The following is a 14,722-nucleotide window of genomic DNA, read 5'->3' on the forward strand; positions in this document are numbered from 1 at the left end:
TCGCCTGCTGCTGACTACACAATCCAACATGGAGTAATGAGAGATGGGGCTCCTCTTCGAGACCAGCGCGCACTCTTCAGCCACGGCGGGCGACGCGAGGCGAGAAACCGTCTATATAGCCATCGGGATGTTGCATAACGCGAGGATTAACCAGATGCATTGCAAACCGTGACGGGTAAAGTGCAGTGCGCGGAGAAAGAACGAAAATAAGGAACGCCGAGAGACGGATTTGGGGGAAACTCGTTGATGCACTGGACTTTAAAAAAAGGCGAGGTGGAAAATCGAGACGACATGAAGCCCGAACGCTGCGTGCCCGCGGTGGGATATTATTTTTATTGTAGGTGAAACGTGGGGAAACATGACTGAGGAATCGCACCCAGACGAGTGAGTATTCACTTTTTGCGAAAACGACGCATGTGGACGCGAATGGAAATCTCATCCTGTGTCCAAGAATGCGTTCCCGAGTTAAACGAGGGGTCAGTCAGATGCAGGGAAATCGTGCATATGCGCTTCTGAGAGAGACGCTGGAGATGTTAATAGCTACTAAGAAACAATGCAGTGTCAAAGAGATTTGAGTGCTGGGCCCCTGCTGCAGGGCTCTGGTCTCAAACCGAGAAGGGGGGAGGAGGAGGGGCTCGAGCGGAAACATTTTGTGGAGGGATCCTTTACTGAATACTTTATATCACGTCGACTCTAAAGGCGAATTAGCGCTGCGAGGAAGCAAACAGACGACTGCAAACTTTATAAACATCCAACGCTAGAGCAACGAGCTCGTATGCGCTCCCAGAGCGGCCGTTCTTGGCGTCTTTCTTTGTGGTGGTCTGACATGCTATATCCGCCATTTCTTTTTCGTGAATCGCTCTCATTTGCATACTGTCCTTCATTCATAAAAATACAGACGGGGGCGCGCGCAGCAGAGAGAGCGCCTCAGAGCCGTACTGATGGTAAAGCAGGCCCTATATGGCATATACAGGCCTGTGTGTGCTTTTAAATGTTGAATTTAATCAGACAGCTTCCTCCATTTGCAAGAAACAAACGCGAATATAAACATGCAATGAGTTGCATGATCGTAGCGCACAGTATTGGCAACAGTAGCCTATGTAGCCTACTTGTTTAGTAAGCACTGTTTGAGTTATTTATTTATTTTTTGCCACATTCTTCTGCCTAACATAACACTCATATCTCACGGTAGTTTGACTCAAGCCGATCAGAGTCTTTCTAATAGTATTAGGGCCGAGTTAAACGGCTCGTTAGCTCTTTAGGGGCTTAAAATCAACTTTTGTAACATACACTCAGCCTGTATTAACAAGGTGATGTTTAATTAGTCTGTCTTTTATGCCGGAATCCGTTTTGATAAAACGATTATGTGAGTTTTTGTCGTTAATGCTAGCGTACAGAGAATTATCCGTTTTAATAATTATTCTGAAGGAGACTGGTTTTGTAACTTTTTTTCCCAGTGTATAGCCTATAACTTGTATTTTTACAATGCAATACAGTATTGTGTAGTAAACTACTGTACAGTATTATATCCTGTGTAAATTAATGTGGTAAAGAGTGATATGTTGTTATTACCCCCTTTGTAACGCCAATTGAAAAGGGATATTTTATATTCTGAGCTTTAATTCATTATGATAATCATATTTACCTGTTCAGGAAACGACTAGTAAAATAGCTACAAAACAGGCAAACAGTTTTAACATGTGTGCGCGTGTTTGTGAAAGGAAAATAATGTTTTTGACCCGATTAAACAGTTATCCAACCTTCAACTGTCTTTAAAACTTTTTTTTGCGATATATTTATTATGTGTGGATCCATAATACCGTGATGTATAGTCCAATACATGCCACTTGTCGCTATGGGGTTGCTTTCTGATCGAGAACTTGTTTAGCGCAATCTGACTCAATTTGTAATCTTGTGAAATGCACCGACGTTGTAGGAATGGCTTGTTGTGCAAAAGTTTCATTTTTCATTTTAATTGCTTTGAACTCAATTTATATGTTTCCTCTCCCTGAGATGGATCTCAGGAGCGTAACCCCGAAGCCGGTGGGGAATTTTTCTTATTTAAATTTATGGCACACTCACGCCCGTTTGAGTAAATACGTGTGTCACACTGGGATGTAAAGGCCCATATAATAGCCCGAGGTTGTGAAATGTTGACTTTTATCGGCGGAGGGGAGGGCTGTGGGCTGCTCCAAAATGGGAGGAGGTTTCTGAGAAGGCGCTCCCGGAATGATTGTGAAGGGAAACAATGGTGAGAGGATTAAACAAAGATCCGGCGGAAGTGAAAGAGGTGGGTGAAGCGGTGAAGCGTAACTTCGCTGTCACGCCCCTCGATTGTTTGATTCTCGTGCCAATAATGAATGGATTACACAATTCATTTCACTGCAAGGAAATCTTTCTCTTTTCCTTAATAGGCATATCTCTCTTTTGTGTAGTCTAAACCGTTATGGCCCCAGGTAGCCTATCTCAGATTGGAGTTTCATGTCTTGCATGTTTAAGGACAGTTAAAAAGTCTGAATGCCATTGCATGAGGTTGCAAAGCAGTTTCAAAAACAAATGCTAGACTTTTCATCAGAGCTAACTTTACTGACCCCCAAATACAAAAGTGCCCAAATGCTTTTTATTTTCTTTGAATAACTTTTGAAAACAAACTTAAAGAAATAGTTCACTCCAAAATGGAAATTCTGTCATTTACTCACCATCGAGTTCTCATCCCAAACCTGAGTTCTTCAGTTGATGACAAAAAATATATTTTTAAATGATGTTGATGGTAGCCATTGACTTTTTAGATAGTATGGGGGCTAGCCTAGTCAAAGGCTACCGTCAACTGTTTGGTGCCGCACGTTCTTCAGAATATATTCCTTCGTGCTCAACTGAAGAAAGAAACCCTTACAGGTTTGAAATAACTTGAGGATGATTAAATGACAGTTTTCTTGTTTGTTTTTTGGGTGAACTATCCTTTTAAGATTGTGAAATGTGATGCATGGTTGCATTAAATGTGTATTTTTTATGCAGATCGGTGTTTTGTTATCTAATGCAGTGACATGCATGCAGTGTTTAATTGTGTCTTAAGGGTATTTTGGGGGCCACTGTATCAATATGCCAAACATATTTATCACAAGACCTGGAGTGGAGGACAGTTGTTCAGACAGTTTGTTTTAATTTCTTATTATTTGAAAGTGTTGTTTAAGGACATGGGATTAGACATTTATCACTTTTATGCTATATTTTAAATGAAACCATTGGCGCCCACTTTATGTATTTTGAGTTTGCTTAAATGAAACTTTCTAAATAGGCTAATGGATGTGCTTGGAATCAACATTGTTCTCACTACTTCCTGTGCATTATTACAAATGACCTCTGGGCCATTATGTCTTGTGTCACGATGCACATCTGCTCTCGCCGTCACATAAGTTCCATTATTCAAAATTAACTGGATAATTCAGGTTCATTGTGACTGAAAATTTAGCGATCATTGTCACTTTTTGGGAATGGCAGGTTTAAAGGATTAAAAAATGAAAATTATGTACTCTAATGTCATTCTGTTGAGGTTGAACTATTCCTTCAAAATGTTGAAGATTGCAGAGTTTTCTGGAAACTCTAGTATGCTGGTGTTTGTTTGACTGTTTTTGGCTTGGAATGCGAGTTCCTCAAAAACGTGCTGAGCAAACCAGTGGCTCCCCATTGGTAATGACTGTAGCCTGAAGGTGTGTGTACGTGCTCACGTGAACTGGCTGGCGCCCAGACCGCAGACCCGGATGCCCTCTCCAGCCTCTGGGAGCTTGGGAAGAGCCGCTGGGGAGGGGAGGAATGCGATCTATATTGATCACACCAGCGTGACCTATATGCAGCCCCATTATGGGTCAATAATATCTGAAAGGGGACGAGAGTGACATTGAGGAAAAATCAGTCCAGATGAACCCTCTGCTGGTTCCTGCATAGTTCTGATGGATTTACGGTAAGGATAAGGATTGATTTCCCAGCCAGCCACTCGCTGGAAGCGTGAGGGTAGTGAAATGCAGAATGAAGAGACTGCGGCGCTGTGACGGGAATTAAGTTTTAAAGAGTGGAAGAAGATTGGAATGAAGCTTTTTCCTTTGTATGTTGTTCAGTGTGTGGGAGACAATGGTTGCTATGGCAGCTGCATATGCCATTGCATTATGTGTGTACACTGTGAATTAGCCACTTTCACATTTACATTTAATCATTTAGCAGATTTAATCTAAAATGACTTGCAAAAAAGATAATCTAGTCATAGTCTGATGATCAAAATCTTACACTATGAGCAAGTTGATATCATGGTAGAGTTATACATCATCATCATCAAAAAAAAAAAAAAAAAAATATATATATATATATATATAAAAAAAAAATTCACTAAAAAATATATCAAAAATAATCCATGTATAAGTAATCATATGGCATATTTTTTGGACAGTCATGAGTAGTTTTATCTGTTTATGTAGACACAAACATAAAGAGATGGTATATGCATGATAAGTCTGAAAGTAATTTTAGACTCCAGCTAAACCCCAGGCTGAGATAAAGAGGAAATTAACTCATGGTCTTCTTGTTTGCGTTTATTTCTCAACATACGTTCTTTAGTGATGTGCTGATTTTTTTAACACAAGTTTGTGTGTGTACGGCCTGTAATGTTCTCCATACCTTGATGTTCCTGCTCTTGCCTGAAAAGTCACTGTGTTCAGTGCTGGAGACAGTTCCTCAGAAAATGTATTCACCCTCAGGTCCATCGAAAATGTCACATCAGATTTGGAGAAATTTTGCATCACTTGCTGACCAGTGGATCCTCTGCAGTGAATGGGTGCCGTCAGAATGAGAGTCCAAACAGCTGATAAAAACATCATAATAATCCACTAGTAATCCATACCACTCCAGTCCATTATTTATTCTCTTTTAAAGCAAAAAGCTGCTTGTTTGTAAGAAACAGATCCAGCATTATACTGTTTTAACTTTAAACCATTGCTTCTGGCCAAAATATGAGTCCATAATCCTTCATATTGTTTCTCCAGTGAAAATGTCCATCCCTTGTTGTCCTCTCACATCAAAATTCAGACATATGTGTTTAGAGCTATTTAGAACTGCTTTTGTTTGTAAACGTTGCTTGATCTGTGCATATTTCTCTCCTGATTCAGATGAGACAACATTTTACTAGAGAAAGCAATATTACGGATATAGGACTTGTATTTTAGCTAGAAACAATGGTTTGAAGTAAAAATGCCTTAATGATAGATTTGTTTCCTACAAACACACAACGTTTCGCTTCATAAGATGTTAATTGATGAACTGGACTGGTGTGGATTATTGTGATGTTTTTATCAGCTGTTTGGACTCTCATTCTGACGGCACCCATTCACTGCAGAGGATACACTGCTGAGCAAGTGATGTAATGCTGAATTTCTCCTAATCTGTTCTGATGAACAAACATACACATCTACATCTTGGATGGCCTAAAGGTGAGTATATGGTGAACTATTATTTCAACCAGTTGTATCTCAATGTACATCCCAAAATGCCACGTAGCAAATGACAAAATTAAAAAGAGGCTCCATTTCTGAATGCTGTTGTATATCAGTTAGTGGATGTAAATTATTGTGAAATGTTATGAAGTTGAAGTCATGCAATTTATGTGTTTTGTTGATCAAAAGTTGTTGACATTTCCAATCTTTATAGATGCTTTTTTTTATTACCAATGCAGCTGAGGGAAATATGAGGGTGATTTGGATTTGGTATTTGTATTTAGACACTTCCACTACACTTTTAAACAATTTTTTTAGACATGAGCTGTGAAGCAAGTTTGTATGAAAGTTGAAGTAGTAAATCAGCTGTTCTGATGTTGACTGACGAATTCATTCCTGCATTAATACGAGGCAAAGATGAGCCTGTAATCGAGGCCTGTAGATGTGTGTTAAGTTCCCATGCTCTGCTGCAGTCAATATGTAAATTATGTTCTGAGAAATCCTCATCCCAAGTTTTGCATTCGTTAAACTGTCTGTCATATTTTGCACATGGTTGCACATAAACTAGGTTCAGCATTTTGGATGGCATTATCATATCTCTGCATAAGGCTTATCACTGTCTTTAAACAACGACCGGAAATCTCATTAGCATAACGAACATCATCCTCTTTAAGATTTCAATAGAAACCTCATTTGCAATGCAGAGCTGTCATTTGTGAGCTCAGGCATCTTCCAGAATGGCTTATGATGTCATCTTTATGAGTCGAGCCTGGGTCCAATCAGGCTGCCTAGGTTACTGATATATTAGCATAAGCTTTGACATCATTGAACCAAGAAGCGCAGAAGGCATATTCGAGAATCGCAAAACCGCTTACTGACACTCAAGTCAGCATATTTGTATTTATAAATATTTATGTATTTTTTTTGTTTCACATATATATATATATATATTAAATATCTTAAAATATATCAGACATTTTGACCTTTTCATGACATGACAAGTTTCACAGTTTCAAATGGTTTCAAATGCAAAAACCCAAGAAAACTATTTTTATTCGTTCTTAAAAAAAAAAAAAATCTAATTGTGTAATTATTGAGATATATACACTTTTAAGGTGTAAGGAAAATGTTTTTATTACTTGCTTGATGGTTACACCACTTGACATTTATAGTCAATAATTCAGAATTTTTACTGAAAATGAAATGGGGTAACACTTTACCATTAGTTAACATTAGTTGATGCATTAGCTAACGATGAACAGAACATTTGTTAGTGTCTATGTTAATTAATTGAAATTGTCAGTTCAAAATAGCTCAGGTCCATTAAATGTTATTAACAGATACTTTTGAGTTTTATAATGTTGAAATTAACATTGAATAATATTAATAAAGCATTTATTAGTGTATTGTCTCATGTAATAAATTCTTTTTGAAGTATTTTTATTGTTAGTTCATATTAACCAATACATATAACTAATGTTATTGTAAAGTTTTACCATAAACGTTTTTTTAAATGCATGAAACCAACATGAATACAAACAGTAACTTTCTGAATACGCGCCACATGTGTTTTAAACTAGACGTCTCCTTTTAATCATCTCTGACATTCTTATTTGTCATTGAACCACATCACAACATCCTTGTGTCTCTCCCTGCAGTGACAGTTACATAGTGCGAGTGAAAGCTGTGGTGATGACGAGGGATGAGTCTAGCGGGGGTTGGCTGGCTCAGGAGGGTGGTGGTCTCAGTCGAGTGGGTGTCTGTAAGGTGGTCCCAGCTGACCTGGAGCTCCTGGGACGGAACGGCTTTCTCATCTTTGGAGAGCGGCTCAAAGACAAGCAGGTTAGAGAGCTGTCGACGTGTGCGAGTCTCCAAAAATCAGATTCTTCAATCCTAATAATTGTGTTTGTGTTGATCAGGTGATCCTGCAGTGCTTTCTGAAGAAGGATCTGGTCTACACTAAAGCCACGCCCACTTTCCATCACTGGCGAGTGGACAACAGGAAGTGTGGCCTGTCGTTCCAGAGCCCCGCTGATGCTCGAGCGTTCGATCGCGGCGTGAGGAAGGCCATCGAGGACCTCACAGAGGGTGAGTGGGTCCGTGAGGAACATGAGAAAGTTTTACAGTTTAATGTGTAACAAGCTGACAAAGATTAATAACATGAATCTCTTTTTTTCCCCCTCCAGGCTCCACTACTTCTTCCTCCACGCTGCAGAATGAAGCCGAACTGGGTGATGATGATGTTTTCACGGTGAGTTTCGGCCTAGAGTCTCTATACTGCCCACAAATGGATTAAAAGGATGATTTAGTATTTATTTTCTATCAGAGGAGCCATAATTTTAGTATTTTCTTAGTAATAAACATCAAGATTTACTTGCACAGATTGTTTTAATATGACAAATGTCATCTTTTTGTGCACATTTTTGAGTGATTAAACTAACTGTTGAAGTGATTCATTTAAACAGTTTGAACTGATTCATAGAAATGAATCAACAAAGGTTTTAAAACACTTTTTTTGTACATCTAGGCATGGCTTAACTTTATATCACCAGAAAAATCATTGTGAATATATCATGATGAATATTCATAGTGTGTTATTATAATCTTTTTTCTATTCTATAAATGCTATTGATGGGTCGGTTGCCAGTATTGTTCTGTTGGCTGGTTTTGTCAAGTGTGTGTGTGGGCTGTGCTCAGGAAGTGACCTTTGCTCCCTTTCGTCTTCCTATTGCTCCTAACTCAACACAATAAAGCCACGCCAAAGCCTTTAGATACAAGAGTCCGTTTATCACATGCATGCATTCAGAAACGAAATTATACAGAGTTAAGACACATGAATGTGTGTTACGTTTGGTTGGACTTCAGGCTTTAGGTGTTCAGCGATCAGCGTTTGCCATGGTCTCTCAGCAGTGGTGTTCCTCTAATCGCTAACTTTAGACGTTTATGACTCACAGCTATTCATACAAGCCCAGCCAGACACTGATTATTACTAATCAGAGTAGTCAGTCGCTCCTAAGTTTAGAGAGGGAGAGATGGGATGTGTGCGGTAGGTTTAGAATGGGCAGCAGCTGTTGGATGTCTAATTCCCTCTGAGGTAAAGTCTAAAGTGATAATTAGCACAGCCACAAATACATTTCCATCCAGACATTACACACACACGCACAACTCTGCATGTACTTAGTATGCATGTAGTATGCATTCACACTTACATACACACTCAAGACACTTCCATCTATCTATCTATCTTATCTATCTAATACTACAGTAAAAATGGTTAGTGTTAATTTAAAATCTTATGTTGAAAATTATATTTGTATATTATAATTAACTGTAGGCCTATTATAATTAACAAATAAAAAAGTTCTGTAATAAAAGTAAGAAATAAATTATAACATATTTATAAACGATCTTATAATTTATATTTGAATACACCACATATTTTCTTTTATTCATTATTATTATTATTATTTTTTTTTAAATAAATGTAGATTTTTTGTAAATATGTATTAATCACTTAATTTTTTCATGGTGAATAAAATGACTCATGTATATTTACAGTAAAATATTGTACATATTGTGCAAGTGAAATGAACATTTAAAGTAAAAAAATGTTTTTAACAAGACAATAGATGTACTTTAATTATAAAATATTGTTAGAATATATATATTTTTTTTGTAAAACCTTTTAATTTCTGGTTGAAAACATAAAATAATGTTCCCAGAAGTCCAAAAAGATGCATCATATTTGCTTATATTTTATTTAAATGTTAATTTCTTCTCATTTTCCTATGTTGTGCATATTGGGGTGTTTACATAATTTTTTGTTGTGTAGTTATTGTTTACTGAATTATTTATTGTGTGTGTGTTTCACATGTGTCACCCTGATGCTGCAGCTGCCAGATTTGTGCTGTAAATTTAACAAACATGTTTTACAGTGTAGGGTAGATTTCAGGCTTTGCAGAAGAAAGGAGCCAGATGACTTAAGAGAGAGACGAGCTGTGTTTGTAATCATCTCGAGCTCTTTCTCTCTCTCTCACACACACACACACACACACACACACTCTTGAGTTATTGATGGCTGTGTGGCTCTCTGTCAACTCTTAAAGCAGATGCGCGCACACACACACACACACACACACTGCTGGCTCTCGTTCAGGCTCCAGGCTTCAGGAAGAGCCACAGGAAGGAGACAGTGTGGATTTCAGGGGTTGAAGGTCAGAGATAATAGTACTGATGATAGTACTCAAGCACTTCATTTACACAAACCTCGCACACTCATACACAGGGTCAAAGGTCAAGCAGAATGACCTGTGCTGTGTTGCTGTGGAACGTTTGAAATGCTTTTATACATATCCATTTCTGTTTTTATACAAACACTTTCTGCTTTTTTTCTGACATGGTGAATGTTAAATGTGAAGTGATGATTTGATGCATTTCAATGTTCTATTTTTCTGCTGAATCCAAGTTATAATTAATCTTATATCATGGTAACGTTATAAATCTCAACAAGGCTATTTTTGCTGGAAATTCAGCGAAAAATATAACTCCGTGACCCTTGTTCAAGGGCGGGGAGCCGTTTGGTTTGTGCCACCATGATCCTGCCAACATGCTCAAATTGGGAAACAATTTCTATTCTTGCTCTCTCTGTCTGTCCGTCAGAATGCCACAGACAGCTCGTCTAACTCTTCTCAGAAGAGAGAGCCATCCATGCAGACGCTCGCACCAATCAGCTTCTCCGAGCCCCACCACTGCATTCTGGGACATCTCTACGACCAACACAGACACTCTGACCGCTTCTACCTGGAACAGGTGAGTTTGTATGAATAATTTGTTTGAGCGAAATTTACTAAAGTTATCATGTCATCACAATGTACTGTTTTAGTGTACTTTGACTCCTTACTTGCAGTATATTATTTAGACACTAGGGGCAATGTATTGTTTCAATTTTTGTAAATAACATAAATAATATAAAAAATGTATATTTTTATATTAGTAGTAGTTGTAGTGCTATGTTAAAATACCAATAACAACAATATCAGTAATAAGAGTTATTGTTGATGTTGTTATTATTGTTGTTATAAGTGTAAGTAAAAAGTTGGTCAACCAGTAGAAAATTGTATTTTCAGTTCACTGAAAAAAAGGAGCGAGTCTGAATCTTTTTAAAATAAAATAAATTAGCATTTTTTAAATTCAAATTTTATATTTATACTTTTTTTTTTTTTTTTAACAAATAAAATATTTTAAAAGAAATAAGGATATAGATATAAATATTAATTTAAAATGTATATGTGTGTGTGTGTGTGTGTATATATATATATATATATATATATATATATATATATATATACGTACGTATGTGTAATTTATTAGATTTTAAAATTCAATACAATACATTTAGTTTATAAATTCTATTTTTTTAATTATTTTTTTAATATCATTACACAGTGTTATGTTAAAAAAATGTATTATTCAGTCAAAATCAATATTTATGCAAAGAAACTGTTCTTGCAAACTGGGTTTTTTCCTCGCTCAGTTCACTTTTGGGTCACCTGAAAAAATGACTGAGTTTGATTCTTTTAAAGAATCAAGACTAAAGTATAAAATGTATAGTCACAAAAGGCATCACACTGTTAAACTTGAGAACTATTGTATTAGTGTGATATTATGCTTTGTATACCTCTTTGCGCTTTAAAAATAACCAGCGGCAATATGTTATTCTGATTGTTTATCATAACATATTCAGATATGTGTTCAAGATCATCTGCTACCTTTTCAGATATTTCTATCTGGATGTCTATCCATCTTGTGTTTAACTCTTTCTTTCTGCCGTACAGACGGTGCCCATGTTCCCGTGTTCCCGTCACGTAAGGTTTCACGAGGAGGAGGAGGAGATCGTTCGGATTAACCCGCGCGAGCGCTCTTGGTTAACGGGCTACGAGGACTATCGCCACGCCACCACAGCGACACGGGCCAAACCTCTGCGGCCGGATGCTACGGACGCTTACGTTCATCTCGCTAAGAGCGAACCTCCCAAACACGACTACACTTACTCGTACCCACTCAGTGGGGACGGACACACTCCCCGCGACGGTAAAACGGGCATCGGTGGCGGCGTGGTCACCGGTCAGCCGCGGCCGCTCACCGCCAAATGGCTGCCGCGGCGCGTGGAGGACAGCAGAGAGCGCTTACGGTGTGTGTACTGTCAAAACATGTTCAGTCCGGCCGAAAACGGACGCGGGCGCTGCCAGGAAGCTCCGGACCCCGTGCAGACGTGCATTCGCCGGGTGAGCTTCATGTGGTGCGCGGACAGCCTGCTCTACCATTGCATGTCGGACCCCGAGGGCGACTATTCGGACCCCTGCTCCTGCGACGCCAGCGAAGAGCGCTTCTGCCTGCGCTGGCTGGCACTCCTGGGACTGTCGCTGCTAGCGCCCTGCATGTGCTGCTACGCACCGCTGCGAGCGTGTTACCACTGCGGCATTGCGTGCCACTGCTGCGGCGGCAAGCACAAGGCCTCGGGGTGAGCGGGAAAACGCGAGCACACCTGCAGCTGGGAAAAACGAAGAATGAACTTATGGCTGCATTTGTGTTTCGCTTTGTTTTTGTTTTTTCCTTCCCGCTGAGTTTCGGAGGGTTGGTCCATTTTTGTTTCGTTTTCTCAATTTAATTGTACTGGACAGCTGTCCTGGTTTGTATTTTTCTTTGTTTTTAAAAGAGTAACCCTCAGCTTCCATTTAAAAGACTACACACTATAAATATTCATTTATATATGAAAAGTATATATAAATATATGTAGATATAAATATATAAATCCAGGTACTTTATATTTTTATGCTCATGTGCTTTGAAGGTTTGAGTTGTAATCTTCCTTCCGTCTCGTCTGTGTTTTAATATGTTTGTTTGATTTGATTTTACTCTCCCGTCAGCCTTTCGTTATGTCTCTCCAGTCAGAGGCGTCTCTTCTACTGTGATCCACTCCGTCTAGATAAGACAAACACAGAGGAATCCAAAATAGCTGACCTGTAGGATGGTAGATCTTGTGTGTATGTGTGTGTGTGTGAGGTCAGAACGGATGTGGGGAATTACATTTTGCCAAATTGCCAATATTAATTTGCTGTGTGGAAGATGGCAAACACATGCTGCCCAAATGTAAAGTACGTGTGTGGGTGAATCTCATGTGCAGGTCATATTTTACCCCCAAATCAAAAGAAAACAGGCTTTATTTAGCCTATTTTAGGAGCTTTTAGCATTGTGGCATTATTTTTATGACGGTTATTTACCATCCAAAGTGTCATTACTATGGAAGACCGTTTCCGCCGCTCAATAAAAAATCACAGTTCTGACTTTTTAACTCGCAATTGTGACTTTTTTTCATATAAACTCGCCGTTCTGAGAAAATGTCAGTATGTTTTTCTTCTCAAAAATTCTGAATTGTGTTTATATCCCGCAATCGCAAGAAAAAAAGTCAGAATTGCGATTTTGTATGAAAAAAAGTTACAATTGCGAGTTTATATCTTGCAATTCTGACTTTATAACTCAATTGCAAGTTTATTTATAAAAAGTTGCAATTACCTTTTTTATTCAGTGGCGGAAATGGGCTTCCATACATTACACTGTAAAAAACGTTTTCACTCAGAAACTGCTTGTGAATTTCACAAATTTAATTGAAGTGAAATTTTAAAGTAGCAAGACTGAAATAAAAGTTTGTTGTTACATACTCCAATAATCAGTTTTTTTTATAACTTTGAAAAATCATTTACCATAACACCATGTAATTTCCATAATTACATAATTGATTTCTATTACAAGAAAAAGAATAGAGCAAATATTACTGTTATTTATAAATACTTGAGCATTTTTTCATATTCCAGTAGAGTAAGTTGTTGCACTGCTGTAATAAATGAACGTGCTTGATTGTTAAGAAAATAATATCACAATGCAAACACCTAAAACTTTTACTTATTTTATTTTCAATAAGTAAAATTTTGCAGTTGCTTTTGGGGTGCGATATGAGCCGAACATGTTCTTAAAGGGTTTTGTGAGATGTATGTGCCTGTTATCGATGTTTTGAAATGAAAACCAGCCTCAAAATCGATGTACCCCTCCTACAGGACGAAAAACAAGATGTCTTTTTTTCTCTGCCTTTGTCTTAAGCACAACACAAACTAGTACAACTAACAAACAAGAAAAAACAACCATCGGAACACTGTGCAAGTTGTTGTGAAAGTTCTCAAAATATATTTCCAATTGCTGGCCTATCAGCATCATCCTTCAAAACAACATCCAGCCAATCAGTGGACTGTGACAGCGTTGTCATGACGACTGTGATCCTATTTGTCAGCTGATGTTTTATGTCCTGTTTGTCTCTCTTTCTGGTGTCTATCCTCGATCTTCTCCCCCTCTCCCTGTGAAAAGCTTTTGCAGTAGTACTATCTGACGCGTGACTAAAGAGGAGCAGTTTTATTTTTTTATTGGTGTCCAGGAGAGTGAGTTCTCTGTCTGTCTGATGCTCCTGAACATTCTGAGATTAAAAGAAAGTGCCTGAATCAGCCAGTTCGTCTCACGCCTTCTGTCCATTTCCAAACGTTACACTCGCGCTCTCGTGACATCTTTTACTCACATTTGGGCAAAGGATGTTTCTATTACAAAAGATGAAACTTGATCACAGCGAGGTGTGACACGATAACACGTCAGTTACTGTTGAATCTCTTCCATGTTAGTCTGGTATTTTCTTCTAACTGCAAAATGCTACGCAAGTCAAGATCATTTGTTGTTGAGCGCAAAAGTAGGGTTTCAGAAGTAAAAATCATATTAATTTTCTCCATAGAGATATTCATATTTAGTAACAACATAAATGCTCAGAAACTGTTAAATGTTGGTACAATGTCAGAAATTTCAAATGTATTTAAAAACTGTTCCCAACACTCAAAACTATTTATATATTTGTATATATTTGAATATTTTGTAACAAATATATCAATAAAATATATTGAATATAAATATTTTTTCGTATATATACATATATATATATACTGTATATAAAACTACATTTTTCACATATTTATTTTCCATATCTCTATATACACACATATGCACATCAGTGTTTTTTGAGCATCATGAGAACACTATTATAGTTATTATTATTATTTTGAATCAGTTTTTATTTTTATCATTTTAATTTTAAAGTTTTAGTACTTTTGTCTTTTTATATATGTCTATATAGTTTTTATCCATTTTTGTTTTAG

General features: G+C 37.7%; 1 protein-coding gene across 1 annotated transcript; it reads left to right on the top strand.

Annotated features, from left to right (window-relative positions):
• spred2a (sprouty related EVH1 domain containing 2a) lies at positions 1-14,477 on the top strand. The gene is made up of 6 exons (XM_058779255.1): positions 1-384; positions 7,136-7,319; positions 7,397-7,565; positions 7,664-7,728; positions 10,137-10,286; positions 11,312-14,477. The coding sequence occupies exons 1-6, from the start codon at positions 359-361 to the stop codon at positions 11,999-12,001; spliced, it is 1,284 nt and encodes a 427-aa protein (XP_058635238.1). The 5' UTR covers positions 1-358; the 3' UTR covers positions 12,002-14,477.
• Positions 14,478-14,722: the final 245 nt, after the last annotated feature.

Source organism: Onychostoma macrolepis, chromosome 01 (assembly GCF_012432095.1).
Source record: "Onychostoma macrolepis isolate SWU-2019 chromosome 01, ASM1243209v1, whole genome shotgun sequence".
NCBI classification, from domain to species: domain Eukaryota; kingdom Metazoa; phylum Chordata; class Actinopteri; order Cypriniformes; family Cyprinidae; genus Onychostoma; species Onychostoma macrolepis.